The sequence below is a fragment of the Dromiciops gliroides genome, chromosome 5 (assembly GCF_019393635.1).
Source record: "Dromiciops gliroides isolate mDroGli1 chromosome 5, mDroGli1.pri, whole genome shotgun sequence".
NCBI lineage: Eukaryota > Metazoa > Chordata > Mammalia > Microbiotheria > Microbiotheriidae > Dromiciops > Dromiciops gliroides.
In genome coordinates this window covers 295071897-295087624 of record NC_057865.1, presented here as the reverse complement: position 1 = coordinate 295087624, position 15728 = coordinate 295071897, and the positions used below count along the sequence as shown (strand labels likewise).

The window sequence follows — 15728 nt, the reverse complement described above, 5'->3', positions numbered from 1 at the left end:
CTTTCAAGCGACTCTGACACTGTTTGCTTTTTCATATTTAATTCTCTACTTTGCTTCTGTCCCTCTTTTTGGTACAGTGGCTTCATCTCCTGTCACTCCATTCCCAATAACTCGGTCAGAAGATCTGGGTTCAAATCCTATCTCTGCCACTATCTGTGTGACCTTTGGCAACTCACAAACTCCCTGGGCCTCGGTTTCTCTTTCTATAAAATGAGAGGGCTGGGCTAGACAGCCTTTGAGGTCCCTTCTGTCCCTAGGCCCAGCATCCTACCTAGATGACCTTCAGTAAGTCACTCTCTAGGCCTCAATTTCCCTTTCTGTAAAATGAGGGAGTTGGGCTCTCTCTAACCTCTGAGGCCCCTTCCAGGTCTACATTTATGAGCCTAGACTTTTTCTTTTTGCCTTACATGCCACTCACAGTTTTTCCCCCGGCCCCCAAACCTTCCTGGAGAGCAGCGGCTGGTTTTGCCTTTTTTGTACCCACAGTATTTGGTGTGTTGGCTGGTATACAGTAGTGCCTAATAATTACTTCTTAATCGGTGGATCAGTATTGAGAACTGTGTTTCCATATGGATCTATTTCATTCTCCTACAAAACTATCCTCTGTGAGTAGAGGGACCAATTCTTCATGACCCCCTAGCACCCAGACTAGGGGTCTGCATACAGAAGGTGCTTAATAAATGTTTGTTGTGGTTATACTTCCTCTTTTTGCTCCCTGAGGACAGGGCCTCTGTCTTATTTAAACTCTTCTCCTAGCTCCCCCAGCATATTGTATACAGCATACACAGCCGGCGATTCATAAATGTCCTGACTGACTCCTTTTTTCTCCCCAAGCCCAGTAAGACTCTCTAACATCTCACTGAGCTTTGGCAGGCTTGACTTTGCGATCTGGGCCCCTGGGATTATTTCCCAACTCCCACATGACTGACAGTTATTGCCTTGGCTCTAAGGGAGGGAACTTTTCAGTGGGAATAAGTGGTTTCCCTTGTGGACGGGGTGCTCTGAGGACAGGAAAAACTCAAGCAGTCCTGGAAAGAACATACTTCAGGCGTGTCTCACTCACACTCGGGCCTAATGGTTAATTACTCTATTCATGTTGTTTTTCTAGAAGCTTCCTGACCCCATGAGACCATTATCTTTCCACACAGGAATTCTGAAGGCCTTGAGTCCGTTAGTTAGTCAGTCAATAAGGCCCTGACTGCCCACTGGGCAGAAACACCACAGGACCAGATGGGTAGAGCTGGCAGGGCCCCCAGAGGTCAGCCTGTCCAAGCCCCTTGTTTTACAGAGGGAAAAACTAAGGCACAGAGGGGATAAGGGACTTACCCAAGGTCACCCAGGTTCTAAGTGTCAGAAGTGAGATTTGCACCCAGGGTCTCTGACTCCAGAACCAGGGATCTTTTAGGAGAGAGGGAATGAATGTCATGCCCTCTTGGGAGGAAGGTCCACAAGGTACTTTACAATGTTCATCACAGCAGGCACCATCTTCTCGTGGTCCCCCAGCAATTAGCATAGTGCTCTGTACACAGCAAGAGCTCAGAAAATGCTTTCCTCATCCATTCCCTCCCTCAGGTGACCAGAATTCCGTACCCAGAGCACACCATTCATGATCATACAAGTCCCAGGTGTCCCTCTGGGCTTTGGTGTCCTTTTCTATAAAATGAAGTAATTGGCATCTCCAATCTAGAGCACCTTTGTCCTCCAGGGGGGCTGGGGTGGGCCCTTCACCGTCCTTGTCCTCGTGCTTCTAATGACCCTGTACGGGGACCTGAGAGCCCCTGTCCCGGGGTGGCACTGAGGCTGCAGGACTGTCTGTCAGAAGGCGGAAGTCAGATTCCAGTTCTGCTAACCTGGGTCACCTTGAGCAAGTCACTGCCTTTCTCCGGACCTTGGTTTCCCCATCTGAAAAGGGTGGGGGGAGCTGGACTCGATGGCTTTGGAGGCCCTTCCCACCTCCAGATCCAGGATCCTAGGTCACGCCAGTGCACTATGCCTCAGTTTCCCCATCCATACAATGATGGAAGGGATGACAGAGATGGCCTCTGAGGCCCCTTCCAGAAGCCAGCCTGAGCCTGCAGATCCCCAGTGTTTTGTGGTGGGAGAACACACTGCCTGGGAGGACCCTGTGGGGTCTCAGCTCCAGGCAGACCCTAAAAGACAAATGCGAGGACAAAGGAAAGAACTCACTGGTGATGAGGGAGGCTGATGCACTCAGGAGCCCTGGAGACCCAGTGGTTGGCGGAGAACAGGAGAGGAGGCTGTGTCCAGCTCAGGACAAGCAGAGATGCCCCAGAGGGACGGGAGGACACGGCCTCGACCTCCACCATGACTTGCGATTTTCAAGACGCCTTCTTTGGGAATCCTGGAGGAAGTAGGGCCACCGAAGCCCCCACCCCTGAAAGGGAGGGCAAGGCTGCTGCTTCAAGATACAAAATAGCGCCCTTATCTTGGCTGCCAGGCAGCCACCCACAGGCCACACACTTCCTCTTCTCCCTGCTCTTCCCGAAAAGAAGGAAGCCCATAACCTAGCGAGAAATGAGGAAGGAAGGGTGGATCCTCTCCTTTGGTGTGTCTTCAGAAACCTGGGCCCCAGGCAAGGCCAACCAGGGCTCTGGCGTCAGAGAAAACCTTCCCTCTCCGCTTGGCATGCCATGATGCCAGTCTCCAGGCAGAGAAGAGCAAGGGCCCGTGGAATGCTAAGTAAATGGGGCAACCTGTGCCCAGCATGAGGGGTGCCTAATAATAATCCCCCTCCTGCATCTGCTCCATACGGCACTTCCTCCTTTCAGGAGTCCCCAAATTTCTCCCCACTAAGCACTTGTCACTCTTGTTGCCATGACTTCAGAAATCAAACATTCAAAAGGAGAAAACCCCAAAGAAAGTATAGAAACTAAGGAGGTTTAAATATAGACACTGCACAGTATTGGCTAGACCCTTTACAGATAGGCTACCCTCCCAGAAGGAAGGGCCCTGGGGCACAGAACAGGCATCCACAGACCCATCTTATAGACAGGGTGAATGAACAAAGGGAGGAAGGGAGGAAGGAGGAAGAGAAAGAGAGGAGAGGGAGAGTGGGATAGACAGGGCTGAGAGAGGGCAAGATGGCCAGAAGGCACAAGGAGGGTGACTGATCGGTCGGTTGGTTGGTTGGTTGGTTGGCATATCTTTTCTGGAAGCAACGAGAGAATTGACTGGACTTCTGTACCTAGAGCACTAGGAATAGGGAAGGGCCTGTGGCCAGCCTCCTGGTGGCAGGGCAGCTAGCCAGAGGGCTTGGTGGAGGGCGAGACGGGATGTAAAGCTCAGCCACATCTGGGGATGCCTAGAGAAAGTCCATATTCACTCCCTGGCCAATCAGGACTGCTCAAGGCCAAGGGACCAGTTCCAAACCCAAGTGATTAATTCATCCAGGAACATCTAAGTATGATTTCTGGAGGTCCAGTCATAAGAAGTAGACATGGAAGCAACCTGAGAAATCACTTTATTTGATGCCTTCATTTTAACAGCTGGGGAAACTGAGGCTCTACCGGGCATCTAGTGCTGAGGGACTGCAGAGACAGTCTAGTCTAACCTCTCCTTTAGAGATGAGGAGTCTGAAGTTCAGAGAGGCAAAGGGACAGGGAGATGGTATATGAATGAGGTCCTCTGACTCTTTTTGGAGGGGGCAGGGATGAATGTTACCTTCTCTTCAGGAAAGAGTTTGCAAAGTGCTTTGCAAATAACCCCTCATTTTATCCCAACAACAACTCTGTGAGGTGAGTGTTTATTATTATCCCCTGTTACAAATAAGGAAACTGAGGCAGGCAGAGGTGACATGCCTTGCCCAAGGTCATACAGCCAGATAATATCTGATCAAGAATTTGAACAGCGGGCCTCCTTCCCTACCCCACTGCCTGTAGTGACCCTAAAAGTCACAGAGAAGCAGCAAAGCCAAGGCAGGGAGAGTAAGGTGGGCTCAAGGTCCTTCCAATCTAATGCTCTTTTTATTGCTTCCCACAGATTGGAGCTCATCCAGATTAAGGGACTTCTCCTTGGGAAGAGGGGCAGGGAGGGCAGGCAGGATGACCAAAGGGGCAGCAACAGTCTGGCCCCTCCTGGTACAAACACTTCTGCTTCTCCCCCTGGTCTCATCCTGTAACCCTATTCTCAGTGCCTCAGGAAGATGAAGTGTTAAGACCACCAATGGACAGAAAGGACTAACCCCAAACCCTCCTCTCTCTCCCCTCCCAAAGAGACCAACCAATCCATAAACATTTATTGAGCACCTGAGCACTGTGCTAAGCTCTGAGGATACAAAAAGAAGCAAAAGACAGCCCTGCCTTCAAGAAGCTTACAGTCTAATCGAGAGACAACATGCATGTATAAGTAAATGTGAAGCAGGGATAACTGGGTGGGAATGCACTGGAAATGAAAATACATGGAATTAGCTTTGTTCCACAGCTCTGTGCCCTTCCCTTCCTGCCCTCCCTGCCCCCCCCCCAAGGCATCAGATGGGGAAATCGAGTGTGATTCATTAGAAAGAGTTCCAGCTCTGAAGTTAGAGGATTTGAGTTCAAATCCTGGTTTTGTCACTGCCTGGCCATGTAACATCTCTCAGAGTCAGTTTGTTCCTTGTAAAAGAAGGGAATTGGAGCCTAGATGGCCTCTGAGGACCCCTTCTTGATATATACCTTTTTTGTGGGTCACAGACCCCTTGGGCAGTCCAGCAAAGCCCTTGGGCCCCTCCTCTGCCCAAGTACAAGAAGTCTGCCTGGATTTCCTCAGCTATCAGGGAACTTTCCACTCTAAAATGCCTTGTATGTATCATGTGCATACACTGTCTCCCCAATAGAATGTTAGCCCAGAGGGCAAGGGTTGTTTCACTTCTGTCTTCATGCTTCAGGGCCTAGAACAGTGCCTGGTATATGCATTAATACAGCACCTCCTATGTGCCAGATACTGGGTACTTTTTACAAATATTATCTCATTTAAACCTCACATCAACCCTTCAAGGTAGGTGCTGTTATTATCTCCATTTTACAGTTGAGGAAACTGAGCTGGACAGAGGTTAAGTGACTTGCCTAGGATCACATAGCTATTAAGTGTCTGAGGCTAGATTTGAACTTAGGTCTTCCTGATTCCAGGTCAGGAACTCTATGCACTGTGCCACCTAGCTTCCTCAAATCAAAGGGTGAGGACATTTTAGTCATTTCATCTGCATAATTTAAAATGTCCAGAATGGTTGTACTAACACACAGTTCTACCAACAGTGTACCAGTGTGCCTGTCTTTCCACAACTCCTCCAATACTGGTTTTTGACATCTTTACCAATTTAAGGTAAAATGTCAGTGTGAGGCAGAAATTCAGGGTTGTTTTGGTTTGCATTTCTCTTATTACTAGTGATATGGAGTATTTTTTCATATGGTTATTAATTGCTTGCAATTCTTCTTTTGAGAATTATTTGCCCATATCCTTTGACAGCTAATCTGTTGGGGAATAGCTCTTGGTCTGTGAAATTTTTTTAGCTGTTCATATCAAACCCTAATCTGAGGTATATGATACCCAATCAGTCTCTTCCCTTCCTAGAAGCTGGGAATGCCACAGTACACAAAGCACTGGAACTAGAGTCAAGAAGACCCAAGTTCAAATCCAGCCTCAGAAACTCACTATGGGCAGTCCTGGGCAAGTCATTTAACCCTTGTCTGCCTCAGTTTCCTTAACTGTAAAATGGGGTAATAATAGCACCTCTAAGGGTTATTGTGAAGATCAGTTAGGTACAGAACCTGACACATGGTAGGAACTTAATAAAAATTAATTTTATGGGGGCAGCTAGATGGCGCAGTGGATAGAGCACCGGACCTGGAGTCAGGAGTACCTGAGTTCAAATCCGGCCTCAGACACTTAACACTTACTAGCTGTGTGGCCCTGGGCAAGTCACTTAACCCCAATTGCCTCACTAAAAAAAAAAAAATTCATTTTATTATTTTCATAATTCATTATATTTTTTTTGCAGGGCAATGAGGGTTAAGTGACTTGCCCAGGGTCACACAGCTAGCAAGTGTCAAGTGTCTGAGGCTAGATTTGAAATCAGGTCCTCCTGAATCCAGGGTTGGTGCTTTATCCACTGTGCCAACTAGCTGCCCCCAATTCATTATGTTATTAATTATAATAACTGTTATTTTTACATTATAAATTTAGTGAAATTTAATCATGGTAATTAATTTAAAATCCATCCTGCTTTCCTTCTTTCTTATCCTAGATGCATTACTTCTGTTTGTATAAAAGCTTTTAAATTCATATAATCAAAATTATCTATTTTCTCCTTTGTAACTGCTTCTATCCCTATTTGGTTCAGAATTTATTCCCTACCCTTAGCTGCAAATGACCTTTATGTGATCTGTTTTTCATTTTTTATGCTGTGATCTTTGAAATTCAGGTCATTTGAATTTATTGTGGAATATGGTATAAGATGCTGGTCTCAGGCTAATTTATGCCAGAGATTGTTTTCCATTTTCCTCATAGTTCTTATCAAATAACAAGTTCTTTCCTAAGGAATTTATGTTTTCAGGTTTATAGAACACTGGGTAATGGAACTCAATTCTTTTTGATGCTTTTTTTTTGTCTAGTCTGTTCCATCGACCAAAAGAAAAGCCCCCTAGACACCAAATATTTATACTGGAGCAGCTGTTTTTATGGTAGCAGAGAACTGGAAACAAAACAGATACCCACCAATTGGAGAAGAGAGATAAGCAAATTATGGTGCATGCCTGTAACAGCAGATTTTTGTGCCCCAAGAAACAACAGATAAAATGAATACAGGAAGCATAAGATATACATGAACTGATGCAGAGAGAGTTAAGCAGAGCCAAGAGAACCATACGTTCAAGGACTGTAACAATGTAACTGGACAGAACAACCACAGCAAGATGTTTCAACATCAGAAAGAGATAAGATTATATCAGTGGAAATAAGCCCAAGGAAGGGACGCCACCATCTGCTTTGCTGCTACAACCTAAGAACGTTCAATTTGTAGCTGAAATCTCCCCTATGTGGCAACTCCTCCATTAGAATAGGAGCTCTTTGAAGGCAGGTACTGTCTCTGACTTTTCTATTTGTATCCTCAGTGCTTAACACAGGGCTCTGCACACAGTAAATCTAATAAATGCTTATTTATTCACAACAATCAAAACTGAAGGCTGAAAACTATGGCTAAATCTGATCCCAAAGAAGAGATATGGGGGGTCCATATTATATCAGTTGTTTTCCATGTGTTGATCAGTTTTGCTGAATTTTCTCTTCTTTCTTTTAAAAAAAATTTTTTGTTATAAGGGTGGCTTTCTGGGAAGGGGGAGGTAAAGGGATACCAGGGAAAATCTAGGCAAAATGAAAACAAATACTAGTAAAAGTCTATTATATAGGGCAGCTAGGTGGCACAGTGGATAGAGCACTGACCCTGGATTCAGGAGGACCTGAGTTAAAATCCGGCCTCAGACACTTAACACTTACTAGCTGTGTGACCCTGGGCAAGTCACTTAACCCCAATTGCCTCACAACAACAATAAAAAAAAGTCTATTATATAAAAACTGAAAAGTTAATTTATATTTAGTATACTTTTGTGGGGCAATGAGGGTTAAGTGACTTGCCCAGGGTCACACAGCTAGTAAGTGTCAGGTAGTATACTCTTTGGGAGACGAAACGGCATAATGGATAGAAAAGCCAAGAAGATCAGAGCTCAAGTCCCACCCCTAACACACACTACCTCTGTGACCTTTGGCAAATTAATTGGCTTCTCAGCATTCTAGGCAACTCTCTTAAGATGGCTCCATTCAGCCATGGTACTGACTTGCACTGATAAAAGGTGTTTCTTCATCTGGGATTTCCCTCTATTGACACAATCACAAGCCCAGTTCCTATCCCAATAGTCTGGGTTAAAATGGAGGAGCGTGAGTTAGAAAGATTTCCAGAAGCACAGACTCTCAGAGTTAGGAGAGCACTCAGATGTGGGAGTTTCCAAGGCAAAGATACAAGAGCCATGTCCTCCAACTCATTTTACAGATGAAGAAGCTGAGGCAAACAGGGTGAAGTGACTTGCCCAAGGTCACACAGCTAGGAAGTGTCTGAGACCACATTTGAACTAAGGTCTTCCTGACTCCACTTTGGCACTTTTTGCACCGTGCCACCTGGATGCCCCCTCTCCCCGGCTCCCAGTTATATCCTCTGGTGCTCAGCAGAACAAGTCTAGATGCTCCTCTGAGGACATGGCAAGCCCTTCTAATTCTTGAAAACAGCTAGCACGTGTCCCCCCCCACTCTCAAGTGTCACAGAACCACAAACTCAGGGCTGGGAGGGACATCAGGAGTCACATGGTTCAAATTTCTCATTCTATAGTTGCAGAAACTGAGGACCAGGGATTAAGTGACTCGGGTCCTTTACCTCTAAATCCAGCTTCTTTCCTGCTGCCCCCAAGTGCCCCAGGCTCCATCCAGCTAAGTCTGCATGGTTTTCATAATGAAGGCATTTGATCATCAGAAAAGGTCAAATCAGGGGAAAAAATGACGTGCTTCTGCTACGTTGTGAGGATACAAATAGAAATTATGGTTCGTATTCTAGCCAGCAGAGTCTATTTAAGAAAGCTAACCAATGCATTTTAGGAGAGTTCATTTTGAAACCAATTTATATAAAAAATGTCAAATCAATTCAAGGAAGGCCTTCAGTTACTTGGAAAATGCCCTTGGAGGGAGCGCCCAGTTCTCTGCCTTACTGCCCCAGGGTCGCTTGCCCAGCCTGAAGATTGAGTCTCTAATTCTTTTTCAAGAAAAGCAGTATTAATAAGAAGGGCTAAAACACTTCAGGAAAATTAATTCAGATGTAACTTAAAGAAAGAACTAACTCGCTCTCTCTTCTATTTTTGAGAAACATTTTAAGAGCCATAAAAACATTTCCTCGCTTTTCCACTTTTTTCTTTTTTCTTTTTTAAAGGTGGAGTCCTTATAAGAGAGATTTGAATGGAAGGATCTCATCCCTGCAGCATCCAAATGCAAGGCCAGAAGCTAGTGCGGATGTATCAGTGGGCTGATGTACTACCAATTCCTACTGATTCTATGATTGTTCCTTTAAAGAGGGTAGGTCTACGGACCAAGGCCAGAATAATCACAGGATCCTAGAGTAGGTCTGGAAGAGACCTCAGAGGCCATGTGTCCATTCTCCTCCTTCTACAGATAGGGAAACTAAGGCCCAAGGACTTTAAGTGACTCGCCCAACATCACACAGGAAATAAATAGCCATAGTAGGATTTGAACTCAGACCCTCTAAAACTCCAGAGGAACGGGTCTTTAACAAAAGGCTCTAACAGAAGCTAAAATCAATCAATGAGCAGCTTGGAGAATTTTTCCCAAGGTATCTCCCTGTGAGGAAGTGCTCAGACCTTGTGAGACCTCAGAGATTATTCACTGCATTTCCCAGCCAGCCCAGGCCCTGCTGCCTAAACAATAATTTCAAGCATTGTGCCATTGTTCCTCAGCCTATAAATAAATAATAAGTGTTTATTGACTGACTGACTGTCTCCAAAATTGGGGAAATTTACCCTACGTGTTTATTTCTGGGCTGCATTTTAGGGATTTTTGGCCTACAGAAGACTGGGGGGGGGGGGAGGCAGGATACACAATCACTGTCTTTAAATGCCTGAGGGACTGCTGTCATCAGATCCCCTCCCCTTCCATCAACAAGCATTTATTAATAAGCACCTACTACGTGCCAGGTAGAAATACAAAGAAAGGCAAAATAGTCCCTGCCCTGCAGGGGACTACTGGAAGGGTTCTACTGGGAAGCAACATCCAGAAGGGGGAAAGGGAGCGACAGAAAGAGAAAGGGAGGGAAAGAATCTTTGTTATATGAGATGGTTCTGGGAGGGGAAAAAAGAGGGAGGGAGGGACACAGGAAGAAACGCTGGCAATTAAAGACAAGAAGGATCAAAAAAAATGTTTTTGAGAAGAGAAAGTGAAAAAGGAGGAAAGAAAGAAAGAGAAAGAAACAGGCCTATGGAAGGGAAACTTATTTGCATGGAGAAAAGCAAGAAAACTCCAGGAAGGCCAGCCAGGTCTGTGACTTAACTCAGAACTAGGCCCAAAGGGCTATAATACCATGCATCCCCTTTGAGCCAGCAATACCACTGGTAGGTCTGTATTCCAAAGAGATCAAAGGAAAAGGAAATGGACTTACATGTACAAAAATATTTATAAACAGCTCTTTTTGGCAAAGAACTGGAAATTAAGAGGATACCCATCAATTTGGGATTGGGTGAACAAGCTGTGGCATATGATTGTGATGGGATACTATTGTGCTATGAGAAATGCTAAACAGAATGCTCTCAGAAAAACCTGGAAAGACTTACAGGAACTGATGAAAAGTGAAACAAGCAGAACCAGAACATCACAACAGTAACAGTAACAGCAATGATGTACGATGATCAACTGTGAATGACTTAGCTCTTCTCAGCAATAAAATGATCAAAGACAATTCCAAAGGACTTATGATGAAAAATATTCTCCACCTCCAGAGAGAGAACTGATAGAGTTTAAATACAGATCACAGCATATTGTTGTTGTTGATTTTATCTTTCATATGTTTCTTGCTTTTTTATTGTTTATTGTTTCAGGGGCAACATAGCTAATATGGAAATATGTTTTAATGACATATACATATATATAAAATCAACATCAGTTAGCTTGCTTTTTTAATAGGTGGGAATAGGACAGAAGGAGAAAATGTGGAACTCAAAATTTTAAAACGAATGTTAAAAATAGGGGCAGCTAGGTGTTGCAGTGGATAAAGCACTAGCCTTGGATTCAGGAGGACCTGAGTTCAAATCCAGCCTCAGACACTTGATAATTACTAGCTGTGTGACCCTGGGCAAGTCACTTAACCCTCACTGCCCCGCAAAAAAAGAAAAAAAAAAGAATGTTAAAAATAAATTTAAGGTTTTTTAAAAAATACATAACACACAGAATGCTCCATACTGCAGGTATAAAACCAAAAGCAAAATAATCATAAAATCACAGGATTCCTAGATCTGGAAGGGACTTTAGAGGGAGTCCACACCCCTTATTTTATAGTTTTATAGTAAAAAAAAATGAGACTTGGAGAGTAGTGACTTGCCCATCACATGTAATCAATGACATTATCAAAATAATCAATGACATTATTATCAAAGGGTCAAAGTTCTAGAATTAGGAGGGGCCTCAGAAGCCACTGAGTTCATTTTACAGATAAGGAAACTGAGGCAGGGGGAACAGGGGTGACTTGCCCTAGGTCACCCAGGTGATCAAGTTATCACCGGAGCATAGATTTAGAGATAGGCAGGACCTCATAGGTCATCTAATCCAAGCTGCTCATTTGACAGATGGAGCAACTGAGGCCTGGGAAGTTGAAGAAAGTTGTTCAAGGTCTGACTCCAAATCCAGCCATTTTGTGCCCTACACACCTTCAAAGATAGAAAGCAACTAGGGGGTCCAGGGTGAGCCCTAGCTTAGAAGGAAGTCCGGTATTATGACTGAACCTGGCAATCCATGACTCCAAGTACCAACACTTAGCTGCTAGCGCCTTCCTACCCCGCCCCCCACACTTCCCTGAGTTTATTTCATCCACACTCTGTATTTATTCATATGTGTATACATTGAATCTCTTTTTTTTTGGTAAGGCAATTGGGGTTAAGTGACTTGCCCAGGGTCACACAGCTAGTAATTGTTAACTGTCTGAGGTCAGATTTGAACTCAGGTCCTCCTGAATTCAGGGTCGGTTCTCTATCCACTGTGCCACCTAGCTCCCCCCATGTTGAATCTCTTAACAGAATGTAAGCCCATTGAGGACAGGCCTTTTTTATTTTTGTCTCTGTATTATTCCCAGGGCCTATTACAGACCTGGGCACATGCTAAGTGCTTGATGATTTACTCAATGATGGACACTTCTAAGTTGGGACTCAAGCTAGTTCTTAGAGCTTCAGATCCAGTGTAAAAGGATACCACTCACAAGCGGGGCATGGACCTCCCAACATGGTGTCTATCTGCACAGAACATCCCACCCTGCTGGGTGTCTCCAGTGTGAAGGCCCTCATCCACTCTCCAGAAGGAAAGGAAAACACATCTCCTCATCACACCCCCATGATCCATCCTTGTATAGACATGCAAACATATTAAAACACATCCCCCCAGGCCTTTCCCCACCGCCCCCCACCCCGGCACAGCAAGCATTCCAGCCAAGAGAATGACATGTCCTATTTAAAATCCAATGACAGCAAGCTCGGCATCTGTTTAACAACAGTTCTTCGTGCGCCTGTCAAACACGCTAAGTGAGACGATTTTTTTCTGTTTTAGAAAAGAGGCTGAGATAGAACCACCAGCAGCCACCCAGACGGGGATCACAATAGCACCCATTATATCCAACACCCACATTCCAAGACACAGGGCACCTATTCTCCCCACTCACCCAACATAAACAGGAGATCGGGCAGGCTAATTAAATTTCCCAGGGCTGCCATAAATTAGTCACAATTTTTAAATGTAATACGAGCTATATTTTTGTTTTGTATTAGTACATAATATGGTATTAGATAGTGTTATAATAACGTAAGTTGATGTTAATATTATGGCTAAATAATCAATCAGAATCCAGGGAAAGCAGAGGGACCTATTTACAGTGACAGCCAATCACAAGGCACAGGAGCATAGTAACTTTTTAAAAGAAAAAGCACCAAAAAATCTTCCTCCTCTCCCCCAACAAACACAAGTATGAAAGTCAGCTCTGGTCCTTTATCGGACCTAAAAGTCAGATTATGACCAACAATCTTCACATCTAAGGCACCAGCACTTTCTTACAGCACCTGGGGAGAAAGTTCTCCATCTCACTCAGAGAGTGAGTTTTATTGTCCCATTTTACAGATTAAGAAATGGAGGCTCAGACAGGGGAACAGCATCACATGGGGAATGTGAACATGCTGACTCCAAGGCTGGCACTCTTTCCACAGGACAGCTGTTAAGAAATGGGAAAGGGGCAGCTAGGTGGCACAGTGGATAAAGCACCGGCCCTGGATTCAGGAGAACCTGAGTTCAAATCCGACCTCAGACCCTTGACACTTACTAGCTGTGTGACCCTGGGCAAGTCACTTAACCCTCATTGCCCAGCAAAAAAAAAAAAAAGAAGAAGAAAAAAAAAAGAAAAAAAAAAGAAATGGGAAGACCCCCCTCAGCCCAGTAGTGTTTGTTGTCTGTCCTTCATTCCTAAAGAGGACCATGGCACTGGGGTGATGTCATGACTTGTGAATTGGATTTAAGGGAGGGAGGGACATGCAAGGTCACCAGCCTCACTCTCTCCTCCAGAGCCATCTGGGTCCAGTGGCAAGATATATTTCAGGACGACTGAAGATGGCCGCAGATGTTTAAGACAGCTGGGGTGACGTGACTTGCCCAGGGTCACACAGCTAGCAACTATCTGAGGTCACATTTGAACTCTGGTCCTCCGAACTTCAGGGCCAGTGCTCTATCCACTGTGACTCCTAGTACATTTCTGGAAGCAATTACAATCATTTATTAAGTGCCTACTATGTGCTTGACACCGAGTGGGTACAAAGACCAAAAAAGGAACTCTGGCTTTCAAAGCATTTAGAGACCATTGGGGGAGACCTACTTATATACATACAAAGAAATGACCTGTGTGGCTCTCCTTCTGATTGAGCCCCTTGCTCCTCCACTCCCTCCCCTAACTCTTCCACTCTCCATCTGCCATGCTCTTCCATGACCCCATTCCACTCTTCTTCCTCCCCCATCACGCCACTCCCAGCCAATCCAGTCCCCAGTGGCCCAGCTCCCCTTCCCATTCCATCAGGGAAATTTCCCTTTGTGTCTTTGGCCTCCATTTTAACATACTGACACCTCACCTGTCTGCTACCTGCCCCCTTCTGTTACTTCACCAAGCGGGCTGAATGAAGTCGCTTGGTATGACCCTCTCCCCATAGCAGCAATGGTCTAAACCAGAGATGATGGGGGTCTGAAGCAGGGTGGAGGCTATGAGTAGAGAGAATAGGATGGATGGAGGAGATATGGAGGCAGAAACATGACAGCTGAGCAACTGACCAAGCACACAGAGAGAAGCAGAGCAAGGAGTCAAAGACCCCGAGCTCATGGAGCTGAGTAACCACCAAGATGACGGCCCTCTCAGCAGGAATAGGGGATTAAGAAGAAGGGAATGGGGGTGGAGGGTGGGGAAGAGTTCTGTTTTGGCTGTGTTGAGTTTGAACGGTCTCTGGGACTTCCACCAGGCAGCTGGAGTGGCACAAATGAAGCCGGGGAGCTCCTGGGCAAGAGGTGGAGATCTGGGTGCCACCACCATGGAGGTTGTCCTTAAAGCCACAGGAGCCACCAGGGTTACCGAGTGACCATGTAGAGAGAGAGGGGCCTGGGAAGGCTGAGAGAAGATAATAGGTTTGGGGATGCCCACAAGACACACAAGGAAGCAAGCGTCAGTTCATTCAGTCCAACGAACATCATTAAGCAGGTAGAAGGCATGGCAGGAAGTCTGAAGATGAAAACAGCAATCTTCCAAGGAATTTACATTATAATGAGGGCAAAGAGGACAAGAAATACCCAAGAGAACTTTGACACTAGGGGGAGTGAGAAGAGTATAAGGGAGACAGATCCAGGTCAAATGCTAGGAAAAATACAAAGGGGGAAATCTCACCATCATAAACATATGGACTAAATAAATAAATAATATCTATATAAATAAATAATTAAACAAACAAACCAACCTATGGACTGGCCAGCTAGGTGGTGCAGTGGATAAAGCACCAACCCAGGATTCAGGAGGACCTGAGTTCAAATGTGGGCTCAGACACTTGACACTTACTAGCTGTGTGACCCTGGGCAAGTCACTTAAACCTCACTGCCTTGCAAAAAAAAAAAACAAAATAAGCATATGGACTAGTCCATGAATTCTAACCTAAAGAATGCTTCTTGACTTAGAGATGCCCAAGAGTTATGGGTTGTTTCAGAAAGTAGTGAGGCCCCCATCACCGGACAGGTCTGAACTCAGGCTGGATGACTATTTCTTGAGTGTCTAGACCAGACAGGGTTAGACAAGATCCAGATAGCCCTGGAGATTTTTCCCAAGTCAACAAGTGACCTTCTGGAGACCCCAGGAGTTGTCCTTTGCCTCTTAACTCTGAAAAGTTAACAACACTCTAGAAAAATTCCCTAATCTCTCTGACTAGATGTAAAAGTTCCAGAAAATCAGGCTCCACCTGTCAAGGGAGAAAACAAGCTCTCCTTCTGCTCTGTGCAAGACATTTTTAAGCACTATTTACAGTCTAAAATCACTCTGTTCGCTTGGGAACATAAATATGTGTTATGTATAACCTGAAGGGCTCATAAAATTACTATGTTTGCTAAATTTAAAATATAGTTTATTCAGACAACTACAAATTTGCTCATTGAATTTATTTATGAGTGTTTTTAATTTCTGTTACAATGAGTTAAGAATCGAGTCTCTCTTCCTTTTTGCCTATTTATGATAAGTGGGTGAACGTTTGAAGATGGTAATACCATCACATGATTGAGAAACAAAAAGGAATTAACACTGGACCCCCTAAGCACCTTCCAAGGTAACTCTGGGACATGGGTTCATAGCCTTGTCACAAGGGAAAGAGGTGGTGGGGGACCTTAGGTATTCCTCTGTTAATAATTACAACTCTCACACACAA

At 44.8% G+C, this 15728-nt stretch overlaps 1 protein-coding gene across 3 annotated transcripts in view; it reads right to left on the bottom strand.

The window, feature by feature from the left end:
• PARVB (parvin beta) overlaps positions 1 to 15728 on the bottom strand; it is a 93675-nt gene that overhangs the window by 49687 nt on the left and 28260 nt on the right. Inside the window, exon 1 of one of the 3 annotated variants that reach the window (XM_043964959.1) lies at positions 2188 to 2318. The exons of 1 other annotated variant lie outside the window; for it this stretch is intronic. In XM_043964959.1, the coding sequence (XP_043820894.1) occupies position 2188 (1 nt within the window). In that variant the 5' untranslated portion in view covers positions 2189 to 2318. Of the gene's footprint in view, positions 1 to 1326; positions 1471 to 2187; positions 2319 to 15728 lie in introns of those variants that run through there. One more of the 3 variants, XM_043964957.1, reaches the window with a different exon arrangement.